Source organism: Podarcis pityusensis (genome assembly GCF_964106645.2).
Source record: "Podarcis pityusensis genome assembly, chromosome: 3".
In the NCBI taxonomy this organism is placed as follows: domain Eukaryota; kingdom Metazoa; phylum Chordata; class Lepidosauria; order Squamata; family Lacertidae; genus Podarcis; species Podarcis pityusensis.
The window spans coordinates 39,723,226-39,737,796 of record NC_138026.1 but is presented as its reverse complement, the minus strand read 5'-3'; the positions used below and the strand labels follow the sequence as shown (position 1 = coordinate 39,737,796).

General features: G+C 37.8%; 1 protein-coding gene across 6 annotated transcripts in view; it reads left to right on the top strand.

Moving 5' to 3' along the window:
• Positions 1-14,571, top strand: part of PHIP (PHIP subunit of CUL4-Ring ligase complex) — a 63,088-nt gene that overhangs the window by 30,513 nt on the left and 18,004 nt on the right. For 4 of the 6 annotated variants that reach the window (XM_080998849.1, XM_080998848.1, XM_080998846.1 and 1 more), the window contains 14 exons: positions 294-422; positions 783-1,008; positions 1,340-1,465; positions 2,500-2,683; positions 3,861-3,984; positions 4,827-4,967; positions 5,448-5,524; positions 7,250-7,481; positions 10,141-10,260; positions 11,225-11,332; positions 11,951-12,075; positions 12,560-12,642; positions 13,944-14,055; positions 14,256-14,368. In XM_080998849.1, the coding sequence (XP_080854975.1) occupies positions 294-422; positions 783-1,008; positions 1,340-1,465; positions 2,500-2,683; positions 3,861-3,984; positions 4,827-4,967; positions 5,448-5,524; positions 7,250-7,481; positions 10,141-10,260; positions 11,225-11,332; positions 11,951-12,075; positions 12,560-12,642; positions 13,944-14,055; positions 14,256-14,368 (1,900 nt within the window). The remainder of the gene's footprint in view (positions 1-293; positions 423-782; positions 1,009-1,339; positions 1,466-2,499; positions 2,684-3,860; positions 3,985-4,826; positions 4,968-5,447; positions 5,525-7,249; positions 7,482-10,140; positions 10,261-11,224; positions 11,333-11,950; positions 12,076-12,559; positions 12,643-13,943; positions 14,056-14,255; positions 14,369-14,571) is intronic. The other 2 variants (XM_080998847.1, XM_080998850.1) reach the window with 2 other exon arrangements.

Below are 14,571 nucleotides of genomic sequence, written 5' to 3'. Positions count from 1 at the left end.
ATAGTGGAGGAAAATGTATATCCTCCTTAAGAATAACTATATGAAAGACAGTGTAAACTTAATTGAGTAACCTTATATTTTTTCTTAAAATGTCAGAAGGCAGGAAATGTAGTATTGTTTAATGAATGGTGTATTGGACTTTGCTTACAAGTGATATAAAAAAATAAACCATGCTGAATGTAATTTTCATCTAACAGCATATTTCCTTTTAAAAATAGGTTTGTCATGTGTTTGAAAATAATATGACAATTTTGGTTAGAAGTTTGTTGATATTGTGTGTTGTTGTATTTTAGATTGAAGGACAAGGACATGGGGCAGTGTTTGACTGCAAGTGTTCTCCTGATGGCCAGCATTTTGCCTGTACAGACTCTCACGGTCATCTTCTGATCTTTGGATTTGGCTCCAGTAGCAAATATGACAAGGTATCGTGCAGAAAACAGCTTAAATTTGTTTCAGTTGTAGCTTTTGTACAGGATCTATAATTTACCATGGCCATCCAAACTGACTCTGGTTTATATCCAGATACTCCTGCATTTATGTAGCTTTTCCTATTTCCTATTTAAATAGCTTTTCCTAGTTAGGTACAAATAGGAAAAGCTATTTAAATAGGAAATCGGAAAAGCTACATAAATGCAGGAGTATCTGGAACACAAGTGTTTCTGTAGCTTGCTAGTGCTTTATGGCTCTTCTGAAGTTGACTCTTAAAATAATAATAGGAAAGAGCTGCAAATAACAATGAAATACTAGTTTTGTCTATAATTTAAAATTTGATTTATTTACAGATAGCAGATCAGATGTTCTTTCACAGTGATTATCGGCCTCTCATCCGTGATGCCAACAACTTTGTATTGGATGAACAGACACAACAAGCACCACACCTCATGCCTCCACCATTTTTAGTTGATGTTGACGGTAACCCTCATCCATCAAGATACCAGAGATTAGTTCCAGGACGTGAAAACTGTAGAGAGGAGCAACTTATTCCCCAGATGGGGGTAACTTCTTCAGGTATCAACAACTTCAACTTGACATGGGCCTTTGAAGTTTTATTTGAGTATGCAGTATTCAACAGGATTTCCAAGGAAGATGTCTTAGCACTGTTACCAGACTAAATTCACAGAGTGATGTGCATATGGGAAAAGCAATGAGATAATGTTAATTATTTTCCAGCATTATTTATGCTCTCTTAATGATCACTAATAAAGGGGCAATGTCACGTTCATAACCTCCAACTACCTTCAATGCAAAGGGGAATCACTTTCTAATATTCCAATACTTCTAATACATTGAGAAATTATGGATCAGCTGAAGAACTAAATTCAAATTCTGCTTTTCATAGGACTGAACCAGGTTTTGAGTCAGCAAGTTAGTCCCTTGGACAGCATGATACAGAGACTTCAACAAGAGCAAGATCAAAGGCGATCAGGAGAGGCTGGAACTAGCAACACTAACAGAGTTGGCCGGGGTAAAATAACTCCTTATTTAAATAGCCAAATAAGCAGGATCTGACTTGCCTCCATTCAGTATATCACATTTATGGAAAGGGGGCACTTGAGCAAAATAATAATGTCTCTCATCACTTTCCAGTAATAAAATGTATTTGTTTTTAAACCAAGGAACTTCATCAAATTGCAACTAGCAGGAAAGCTTAAGGTAGTTACATAAGCTGTCTTCAGACATTAAAATAAGGAGTGGAGTGAACTCATGAGGAGGGTAGTAGGGATGAGCACTCAAGTCTCATGCCGTGTTGCCATTTCGGTTACACTCCGTCTTGCAAAGGGTGACTGTTTGAAGCAGGGAGCCTTCTGCTCACGAAGGTTCCCCATTCATTTTAGATCCCTGGAAAATAAGAATTTGCATTGTGTGGGGAGCCTCCTTGTACAAGGAGGTTCCCTGCTTCAGATTTTCACCCTCTAAAGGGGGCAGTAGAAGTAGGGTGCTAATTTCTGCTGGCTCCCTCCATGTGTTCACTTCAATCATTGTAACACCTGAAGAAGGCAATAGTGGCACCCATTTTACAGTTTACAGCCTAAATTAGTTGAATATAGTGGACTTACAGTAGTGCTTTATAAGGGTGGTTAATTTATATTGCCAAGCTACCTAACTATATTTAGAAATTGTATTTTTAATCTACATGTAATTGTCTTGCCTGGAATCCTGAGTTGTATTTCTGTGAATAGAACAAATACTCTTTCCGTGGAAGGGGTTCAGTTTCAGCAAAGGCTCTTGGAGCTGGGAAGGTGTTTTTTCCTGATACCCTCTATGGCTTTCAGTGCCACTTTTCACACTGTTCTGCCGGGGGGGGGGGTTTCCCAAATCTCTGTAGCCAACTTTTGAGCTGGGCTGTGGGGAGATGGGGAAATTGTGAAAATCCCCCTTTCTGCCAGCAGTAACATGCTGTGAGTGAGTTTGTTCACAGGAATTAGGTTCTAAGCCATTAATTTTATGCATCAGATTCCCTCAGAACTGTCTCTGAAAATATTGTTTTTCATTTCAAAGGCTCTGTAAACTCTACCTCTGAGGTACATTCACCACCAAATGTGGGGTTAAGACGCAGTGGACAGATTGAAGGAGTGCGGCAGATGCATAGCAATGCACCAAGAAGTGAGATAGCTACTGAGAGAGACCTAGTGGCATGGAGTCGAAGGGTTGTGGTACCAGAGCTGTCAACAGGAGTAGCTAGGTAAATTCAAGTATCTTGGTATCAAGTTGCTAAGTTTGAATAGCTAGGCTTACAATTAACCTTGGAAGTTATTTGTACATATTTCATTTAAAAGCCCCAAACTGGTATCAGTCTTCACAGGATGCTTTTGCTTTTCTTTAAGTCCATATAACAAGCAGTGTTCTCAAATTTATTATTGGAGGAATGGCTGCAGATACAGAATCTCTTCTTTCACTTGCTGTGCCTGGAGTATATCTATTATGCCCTTAGTGGTCACCTTTAAAACAAAAAAAAATTGATCACCCATGTTGGTTCGGGAGAATCTGCACCATTAGGGTCCTGAACATCTAGCCTTGACTTAATCATTCTTTATCTTTTACTGTATCTATTCAATTTGCAGAAAGAGATATTCTATGGTACTGTTAAAACTTCATCTTTATGACACAGGGAAAAAATCACCACATTTAAAATGTGGGTTAATTCTGTGAGCCAGAAGTGGGTGTGCATTCCTTGGACTTAACATTTTAGGACTCTAAAATGTTCATTACAAAATTGTTCAGTTTTGTGAATATGAATAAATGTGTGTACAGTGGTGCCCCGCAAGACGAATGCCTTGCAAGACGGAAAACCCGCTAGACGAAAGGGTTTTCCGTTTTTGAGTTGCTTTGCAGGACGAATTTCCCTATGGGCTTGCTTCGCAAGACGAAAATGTCTTGCGAGTCTTGAGATTTTTTTTTTGCTCCCCCCCCCCCTTTATCTAAGCCGCTAAGCCTTTAATAGCCTTTTAGCAGCTAATCCGCTAAGCCGATAAGCCTTTAATAGCCGCTAAACCGCTAATAGCGCTAATCCGTTAAGCCGCTAATAGGGTTGCTTCGCAAGACGAAAAAACCGCTAGACGAAGACACTCGCGGAACGGATTAATTTCGTCTTGCGAGGCACCACTGTACAGATCTATCATCTTTTTCACCTTTTGAGGGGATTAAAAATTTTGGTATGCTATTTTAAAACTGCAGAAGGAGTTGTTGATTTATGTTGGCATATATACTTTGGAGTCCTACGTTGTCAAACATGGAACATATTGAAGTGTGTGGGCACATGGCCTCTTCTCCAGGAATTGGCATGGACCTTGTAATTCTACTGCATGTAGAATTATACTGTAAAATACGTGCACATTAGTATCTAAATTTCTCTTTTGTAGTAGGCAGGAGGAATGGAGAACAGCAAAGGGAGAAGAAGAAATCAAGTTATACAGGTCAGAAGAGAAAAGAAAACACATTATCCCTCATGTTCCTAGAGAGAATAAAATACCATCTTTACCTAAGGTAAGCAGTGAACCATTGTCTCTAATGCAGTCCCTCATGAAAGGTGCAGCCCTAAACAGAATTACTTTCAACTAAGCCTTATTGCAATCAGTAGGAATTATTGCTGGGTAGACTCAAATATAATTGGGATAGAAGTCTGATATAAGGTAGAACAGGATTTCAACCATAGCAAGGCAGATCTTCGGGAAAGCTGAGGGTATATGGGATAGTAGGGCATGGCTTTTTAGGGGTGATTTTTTTTTGCAAATTTCTTCTATGAGGGGGGCGGGTCTTTAAAATATGCTTTTGGGTGTGAGGAATTCAAATCTGGGGTTTTTTTTGATGAAGAAGCACATAAATTGCTTTTGGAAAACCAAATAATTTTAATTTTACTTTCTGAAAATGTAAACTAAATGTGAATGCTAAATAATATTAATATATAATATAACTACAAGTACTTGGAAATTATTTTTACTGATTTCTGTGCAGTTCTACACACATTTTACTTACCAAGCAAAACTATATTATATTAATTTAACAAAAATATTTTTGAATTCCCAAGTCATGTTACCACTTTATAGTACCTCTCATTTTTTTTAATTTTAAAGTTGAAAAACTTAACATACCCTAGGATGTTGTAGCAGTATGTGAGCTGGATCAGTTGCTCCAAGCACAACCCTACTTTTGTATACTTAGATAAAATGTTGCAGTTGCTTCATCCCAATCTTCTATATCATAAAAACCATATAAAGTTAAATCTGTTCAAAAATTCAATCTACATGTTAAAATCGTTCATCAAAAAGAATTTGGGAACAGTGACTTCTTGTGTATCTTCTTGTAATGGCCATTTTGTGTCTTCCTAGAATCATTCTCATGATCATCTGTTAGATGTTGGTGATTCAAAAAAGCAACAGGCCAACCAACATAACTACCGTACTAGATATGCACTGGAAGAAACTGCCAGGCCAAATGAAGATGCGGAAAAAGGAAGCAGTTCCTCTGAAGTAAGACACTGAATTATATTTTATGGGACGGTGACAGTAGCATTCGTTCAGGTTTATGTTGGTGGTGGGTCAACATTTTTGTGTGACATTTAAGTTGCATGCATCAAAACTGACATACTTGCTTTAGCAAGGCAGTGCTGCAGTGTGGAGGGCTCCTGTTCATCATACCCGGCAGCCAGGCCCCTCTTCCAGGAAACAGCATGTGGGTGGGGGAGTGCAGGGAGCAGTAGATGAAAATTGGAGAGGGATCTACAGGAAAGGGACCTCTGCTGGAAGCTGATTCTGCCTTTGTGAACAGAAGGAGCCCTTTGCTCACAGGGGACAAGTCTAGACCAAACCCAACTAATATTTCTTAGAAGAAATATTATTGGACACACACACACACATATATAATATATGATGTTTGTATTATGTGGATAGATAGTATATTCTAGTATGTATTACTAGTTATAAACAAACATTATATTCCCTTGCTCTTAGGAGGGAGAAGTAGTTGTTGCAAGTGGAGGAACATCTGAAGACGAGAGGAAAGCATGGCACAGTGATGGCAGTTCTAGGTAAGAGACTGAATATAAAGGTCCATAAAGGTTGTTAAATGCACGTGTACACACTCTCTCTCTCTCTATATATATAGCATAAAGGAAAGAAAGAAATTTAAAAAGGGAAAAAAATAAAAACAATGAGATTAAGAAAAGATGGATTAACAAACAGTTATGGAATGCAAAAGAAAGAAAGAAAGAAAGAAAGAAAGAGAAAAGAAAAGAAAGAGACAAAGAAGAAAATAAAATACTTAGGCTGGGATCCAAGCTGCTGTACATGCACAGGGGATTTTCATCATCCCCTTTTAAGCACCAGTCTCTTCCATACTTTGAAACCCACTCTCAAGGTAGTAAGGTGCTCTAGGGTAGCAGTCCTATATCCCTTGCATATATAGTTCATGTATTTGTAGGTCCCAGCTATAGTCTATAAGATTTTCCTGTCTAAGCTAAAGCAAAACTTGAACACTGAGAATGGGTTTCCTGTAGTTTGAATAGTTTAAGATAGACATTGAAGAAACATGCATAAATATATTTTGGTCTAGAGGATAACTTTAGTTTAAGTAAATGAAGGAACTGGAAATTTGTCAAAAAAGTATTCTGTACTGATATTTTTGCAAAGTCTGTATACTTGGGTCACTAGATAAAGGCAAAGCATTGTTGAGCTAATGCACAAAATGTAAGAAATCATTTAAATAACAGAAGAGGAAGTGTAACAGTGATTAAAAACAGTACTTCATGGGCCTATTTTTTGAGGCGTTCAGTAGGACAATTATTCTTAAATGTTTAATAGCAGAAGTATATTTAAGGAGATTGGAAAAGTAGTTCTGCAGTTTTGCAAGTGACTGATTTCATGTATTACACAGAATGGTAACCTGAACCTGGTTAGTATAAACTAGAAAACAGGAAATTTTAAAACATTAGAAATGTTACTTTAAGTACAGTAAATGTTAACTATAAGTAGCAATATTCTATTTTTTCAAGCTTATAGTTGTATTTGGGACCCAAAGATAACCGCTATATTGGAAATAAGATTAAATATGTGTTAATTGGAATATTTAAGGAAAGTTTCATAATTTGGTAGTTTTTATTTTAAAAATACATTCTACTCTTGTATACCTGTTTTTATGCTTAGGATTATGTTCATCCTTTAGCGATCCATTCAGGAAATGCATGTAGAGTCAATCAATTCTACTTCTAGTAAAGGTGGGGTAGGAAACACTTAAATCTTCTTAGCATCATCATCATCATTATTTATACCCCGCCCATCTGGCAGGGTTTCCCCAGCCACTCTGAGCGGCTTCCGACAGAATATTAAAATACAGTGGTCCGTTAAACTTTAAAAGCTTCCCTAAACAGGGCTGCCTTCAGATGTCTTCTAAAAGTCTGGTTGGTGTTGTTCTCTTTGACATTTGGTGGAAGGGCGTTCCACAGGGTGGGTGCCACTACCGAGAAGGCCCTCTGCCTGGTTCCCTGTAACTTGGCTTCTCGCAGCGAGGCAACCACCAGAAGGCCCTCGGCGCTGGACCTCAGTGTCCGGGCAGAATGATGGGGTGGAGATGCTCCTTCAGGTATACTGGGCTGAAGCCATTTAGGGCTTTAAAGGTCAGCACCAACACTTTGAATTGTGCTCGGAAACATACTGGGAGCCAGTGTAGCTGTCTAGATTTTAAGTCCTAGCTGGAAAGTTATTTTTGTGTGTGTTAAGCTTGTGTAAATTTATTATTGGTTTGTTCTTTCTTCTAGTGACTACTCTAGTGATTATTCAGACTGGACAGCAGATGCTGGAATTAATCTGCAACCACCAAAGAAAGTTCCTAAAATTAAGACTAAGAAAGCAGAAAGCAGCTCAGAAGATGAGGAAGGTCCTGAAAAACAGAGGCAAAAGCAAATCAGAAAGGAAAGAAAAAAAGATACTGAATACAAAGATGGTCCAACATCACCAAAGAAAAGGAAACCCAAAGAGAGAAAGCAAAAGGTTGTTATTATAGTAGTAGAATATTAGCTAATATAAACATTATTCTGATTAGCAGTAATGTTTCTTTAATTGTTGTCAATATTGATCCCTATGAATGGCAGTTATAATTTTAAGGCACCCACCACACTACATTAATGTACTTACATGTTTCTGAACTTGAAAGTGCTACTTTCTTTTTTTACTTTGCAAGAGTTTTGAAGTCTTGCATGTGTTAAATACACAGGAAAGGAATCCTTTCATCAACAGAAGAGAATCTCTTTGATCCAACCCATTAGTAGAGTGGTTTTGTTCTCATGCAGTGTGACTTTCATTCAGATTAAATGTAGTGATGGTACCTGTCCTCCTTGTGCATTTTGAATGCACCTTTTTTTTTTTAATCATTCACCTGTGGAATGCTTTTATGTTAATCCATTGTCATAGAGGACAGCCACATAAAAGCTGTTTGGGGACTTGGAACAACAACCTTGGTTGTATTCCTGTATTTCTTCTGTGTTTTCTACTACTTTGTAGGGCTTTTCCAGATATTGTTTTGGATCTCAAGTTGCTCCTCTGTTCCTGTAAGAAAGAAGGACATTTCTGTAAAACCCCTTCTCTATTTGTAGCCCTCTGTACCATATCCCACACTGTTCATTAGGGCCTCCCAATCCCAGAGCAGATTTCTGAAGTAGCAGAATGCATAAAGGGAATGGGGAGGCAGGAAAGCTCTGTTCTGTGAAAGTAAATTCTGTTCTGTTCATAGATGTATGTTTGGATCCGAGCCAATGTTTTTCTGCAGCAGTTGCCTACTTGTTGATTAATTGTACAGGATCCTGAGTACCTGTGTGTGGGGGCGGGGACTGCCATCCCTTGAATGGCAAAATTCTAACCTGTTTCACATATAATGCTAAACTATGGTGTGTTTGTGTGTAGAATATTTATATCTATTTTCTAACAGAAAATTACTCAATATGATTTAATGTTATTTGCCCAAGCCTCAGTCCAACCCCCTGCAATGCAGGAATATGCAGCTCTCCCATATGGGAATCAGACTTGCAACCTTGACATTATCAGCACCATGCTCTAACCAACTGAGCTATCCAGGCTAACTGTAGCTTCTCATGACATCCAAACCAGGACAAATGGCAGTTAGTCTTAGTGGATTAGTGGAAATGAACCAAATTGATTTATGAAGCTGGCTTGTTTTCACTAACTACAGTATAGTTAGTAGTTACTGTATTCACTAAATACAGCTACTGTATTCACTAAATACAGTATATACAGTATAGTTAAGATTAACCACAACTGAGTTTGGATGAAGGCTAAATTGTGCTTAATTTAAAGCAGAAGCTTCCGATTTCCAAACCAGAAACTGAATTGCAGGGTTGGTCTATATATCAGATAGGAGACAACTTGCAATGTATCTAATCTCCATTTACTGGTCCCACTGCTTCAATCTTCATGGCTTCACTAATTCTTTTCATTAAAATTGTGGGGACCCACCATTAAAAAATAGCAGTTGGTAAAAATCATACTCTGCAGTAAGGATGTGAAGATGGTGACTATCTTTTGAAAATTTACTTTGAAGACCTCAATTAGGCTTTATTTTAATAATGTGGATATGAGCACAACCAAGGTAAATTCAAGCTTATAGAAGATTTTGATGCTGTGTGTTTATATTCTAATAGACTTGCTTTCTACTTTCCAACTGTATTCCTCAAAGCAACTCCAAACATTAAGGAAAAAGAATGGACGCATTGAAAACCATGTACTTAAAACAAACAAACAAGCAGCTGAGCTGGAAAAGGATCAGCCACTTAACACTAGCTTTCCCTTTCCCCCTCTCCCTCCTGGAATCCTTTCCAGACCGTAGTTGCTGTTAATGGCTGCATAGCGTGAGAGAGAACAGTGTTGCTAGAGCAGCATTGCATTTGGACATTTTTTAAATTAATGAAAAACATTTTGGGTGGTTTCCCAAACCACACAATTGAATTTATTTCAAACCGGATAGTTAGAAAATACAGATTCTGTAAATAACAATTTTGTATGCAATAAGAAGATTCTCTCTGCATTACAGAGAGCTGCTTCTTCATCTCTGCACCTTTCTATATATCCACCCATCGAAAAAAGTTAGCTCCCAGGGTTCCACTATGCTTAGAATCATAATGAGAACTGAATCTTGCAACAGAGCTAAATTATGCAGATAGAGTCTGGGTCGATTCTTAGTGGCAACCAGTGGATCAATGGGATGAAGCAAATGAACTGCAAATTGAGGTATAGCGGAAGTGGTTGAGTTGCCTTACAGTAGGCTTCCCACAAAGCACCCACCCATTTGTGCCTTCCCATGGTCCAGGCAATATATACCCTCCATGCACACACAGGAACAGATGTGCTAGTAAATACACAATCTTTCATTTTCAGAGTTCTATCACAGTCTAGCATAAGAAGCAGGGCCCGTGGTGGGAGTCCTATGTAGACAAGGGGTGTGTCAGGTTTGCTCCTGTTACAAACATTCTCCTATTTCGTTTTTCCCCCCAGGATGGCTAACCAAAATATTTCAAATTAAATATATTTTTCAGTAATTCTTTAGACTTCTAATGATGCCTCAAATACAGTTGTTGTTTTTTAAATAAAAAATCCTAGAGATTAATTCAGATTTATTGGGGGGGGGGTGTTCTTTTAGAGGTTGGCTGTGGGAGTGTTGGCAGAAAATGGCTTGACATTGGAAGAATGGCTGCCTTCTGTGTGGATCACAGACCTTGTTCCTCGCCGATGCCCATTTGTACCACAAATGGGAGATGAGGTACGTTTAAAAAATTCTTTTTCTCCCTTTATTCTGTGCTCTGTCTGTGTATTCTTGTTTTATTGTATTAGTCTATTTTCAGAGTAATTAAAACAAAAACAGAGCAGAACACTGGAATAACCCAGAACAGTGGTGCTTGTTTTTAAAATACCAGTTATCTCTACTTGTCACTGTTGAGTGATTCAGACACCGGGGTGCAAACAGTATAAGAGGAATGCATTGCAATTCATAGAGAAGGAAAAACTATATATGAGATGCTTGTCTCTTAGGCCTGTATACTCTTCAGTCCACAAGATGTGTGAACCTTGCAAATCATTGCAGTGGTGAGGTGTGCAGAGTTAAGAGAACATTTCCCCCCTCCCTTATTTCTTCTCCCTTGGCAGGCTGCTGGGAACCCTTAACAGAATTTGCCATGCTATAACACTTTGTTGCAGAGCCATGCTTGTTCTCTGTGTCTTATATTCTGGTGTGAGTACAGTGGCTTAGATAGTTAAAACAGCACCATTCCTGCAGAAGTAGCAACAGGCTTGGAGGAATTCCTATGTCTTCAGAAGTGCAAAGAATCATATAGGGGGGAGAATTTTAAAGGACCCCCACCATCAAAACCCCCAGCGATAGAGGAGCATGCTCAGTAGCCATGGAATGCTGTCTGGCTGTTGTGTTTAAAAAGGAAAAGGCTAGCGGGAGTAGAAACAGATTTGTAGCAGAGGACATGACTGGAACAGTGAAAATGAGGTAAGGGAAGAGGTGGCCACTGGTCAGGAAGTAGAAATGACAAATTGCATGTCCTCTGATATTTAAGTATATGTTATGTGGCTGGGTGAATGGACTTCCAAGTTTTAAAAAGAAGAGAATTTCAAGAAAAATATCTCTAGACATTTAATGTTTTTGAATCACCAACTTTTTCACACATCAAGTAAGGTGGCATTTTTTTTTTTAAAAAAGTCTCTCTTCTATTCTTAAGGTATATTATTTCCGACAAGGCCATGAAGCGTATGTTTTAATGGCAAAGAAGAACAAAATATATAGCATTAATCCGAAGAAACAGCCATGGCATAAGATGGAACTACGGGTATGTCTCTTCTGTTCCCCCCTTTAAGTTCTGTATGTGTTTATCTTGGAGTAACTCCCCTAAACTCAGAAGGATTTATTACTTTGTAGGCATACGTAGGTTGTCCTCTAAAATAAACCATGGCAAGGTGGCATTCTTTATCTTGACCTTCTCCTATCTTGTGTGCATTTCCCTCCATCCCTTGCTGCCATTGACTGTTCCTAACTTCTTGTAAGTTGAGTGCAATTTCAATGTTTTGTGGTCATGACAGCAAAGGATAAATATATTGCCAAATGAAGAGTGGCTGTTAGCATAGTCCTCTTTCTTATGTTTTTGTATAATGTTTGCATATTAAGTTTCTGTATAATTTATAGACCACATTGCCTTCTCCTCAGCCCCCTCTCATGTACTGTAGTATTTGAATCACATTCTCTATCGTCTTTAGACACTGAAGTAATGTACAACATTAAATACATTAAAAAATTACTAAAAAGTAGACTCCATTTCACTTCAAAATACAAGGAAATATACGATAAAGCTTAGAACTCCCAGACTACTTTTGCTGTCATATGTTAACTCGAGTTTCTGTTGTGTTTTCTTAGTTTACTTAATGCAAGGCTTTTTTTTGGTCTCCATCAGGAACAAGAACTCATGAAAATAGTTGGAATAAAATATGAAGTTGGGCTACCTACACTTTGCTGCCTTAAACTTGCTTTTCTTGACCCAGATACTGGTAAATTGACTGGAGGATCTTTTACAATGAAGTAAGGACCACTGTTCACATACAGCTGTTGTAATATTTGTGGCTAAATAAATATTTGTAATATGCTCGCAATGGATCTAAATTAAAAGGTCCTCATAAAATGAAGCTTAAAAGGGCTTCCTAAGTAACTTTCAAATATTCATCGCTTTGAGCTTCTGAAAGAAATTCCTTCTTCCCTTTCTTTTACCTGTTGAAAATAGAAGTCAAGAGAAGATAAGAGAGCAGTAATGGGCTATACTTCTGTGTGCACGCCTTCATTTTAATCAGCCCCCCCACTTCCCAGCAATTCAGTGTTAATTTGGTCTTCTACCAAACTTCTACTTTATCCCTTAGTGTATTGGGGGGGGGGGGGACGGACGGACACTGAAGTTCTTCTACAAAGTCTACTAAATCTTTACTTGGCATTGATATGTTCTCAAATACTTTTGGCTATGAAATAGCAAACACCTTTCTTAATATTTTTGTCTTATTTTGGTTATATCCAGGTATCATGACATGCCAGATGTTATAGATTTCCTAGTCTTAAGGCAGCAGTTTGATGATGCAAAACACAGACGTTGGAACATAGGTAAGTACCTTTAATACAATCACTGTATCAGTAATTTTGGGAGGTGTTAACTATAATTCTGAGCATTAAATATATATACGGATTATTTACTCAAACCTGCTGAGTTTTCTGCTTTGAACTAGAGATGCCAGACTCAATGTATTTTCCCAATTTTGCGTTTACTTTTTTAAGGAAGGTAAAAGCTGAGCTGACTAGGTCAATGCAGAAAACTGTGGCAACATGGCTTTTATCCAGCTAATTAAAGGCCTGCAAAGCCTGAGCTCCTTGATTAAGAACAGAAGTCCTTTGAACCAAGATCTCAGATTTTGGGTGGATGAATGAAACAGGAAGCCATATAGATTCACGTTAAAACAAGTTGCCTCACCTGAATTTTAGAAGCAACAATAATTGAAAGCAATTATTAAAGCAGAAAATTTTAAAAATTCATTTCTATACTATACAATTGACTATAGGATTATGATAAATCTTTTATTTCTTAACAATACTAATCAATATTAGTATTGATTAGTAATACTAACATAGATATTACTTTTGCAATACAGTTGGGTATGAAAAACTAAATAAATAAATAAATCTGAAGAGAATTTAAACATTTTTGTTTTAGTCTATTTTTAGGAGTATGTTCTGAATGAATAAACTATTGTCTGCCTTGTCTTCTGTAATTGTAAATCAAAAAACGGGATTTCAGGGCCCTTCTTTTATCCCTGGAACAACAGTGTCTGCTGAACAGATAGTTAGTGCTGTCAGTACTGATCACATACAGGGGTGGGGAGAGAGAACTGAATGGAGAGGAATCAGCCCTCACCCTCTAAGCCAGGTGAACAGAGCTGGCTAAAGCCCACATGCAGGATGCAGATCTGCATTTGAACTGTTCATGTCTCATATGTTGAGAAAATGAATGCTGTAGTAGGAGGAAGGAATATGGGCCAAATTTATGGCTGCCTTCTTTATATCTGGAAACAGACTGCTTCTGTCATACAGTCTCAACATGAGATTAGAGGATGTGACACAGACCTCTTTAATAACAAAGAGCCTCTGTGGCATCTTACCTTTGGGAGTATTTTGCAGCCCGCTGAAATGAATCTTCTTTTGTCAAGCTTATCTGGTTGTAATGGTGTCATTAGAGTGCTGAAGCTTTATGCAGTCCTGCTAATGGAAAGTTGTCAGGGTGTTGCATCTTCTTGTTTGTTCAATAGTTGGCAAAAGCTACCTCTAATAATATTGGTCATGATTATAAGAAACTGTTAAGATATAGTTCTATCCCTTCTGGAGTAAAGACGTGACTTTGTATTCTTGTCCAGGTGATCGATTTAGATCAGTAATTGATGATGCTTGGTGGTTCGGAACAATAGAAAGCCAAGAACCTCTTCAGCCTGATTATCCTGACAGCTTGTTTCAGTGCTACAATGTCTGGTTAGTAGCTTTTGCTTTATACATGGGGTTTTATTTTTCTCTTTTGGTTTTTAACCTCATGTGTGTTTAATCATTAGCTGGTACATTTTCTACCTGCATTTTGTTGAAAATATTTTTGGGGTAAAGTGTTGATCATCTACATATTCAGATAAGTAATAGTAACTTTAACTTGATTGTAATTTTCTCTCTCTCTCTTGAAGTTGGGACAATGGAGATGCTGAGAAAATGAGTCCTTGGGATATGGAGCCTATACCAAACAATGGTATGTGTCTACTTTCCCCTAGATGTACAGAAAGGAGACAGAACTTACTATGTACGTATGTGATGAACTATAAAGAAGTTAAGCTGATTATGCTATAAAAGAAGGGAAAACAAATCAATTTCTTTATTACATTAATAAAATGTCTGTGAACTAACTCGTTACCTGTTTTAAGAAAATTGAACATTGCATTTTGGTTGCCTGGTTTTCAGAAATTGATACAAAATTTTGTTGTTAAACTACTTGGAAGCAAACAT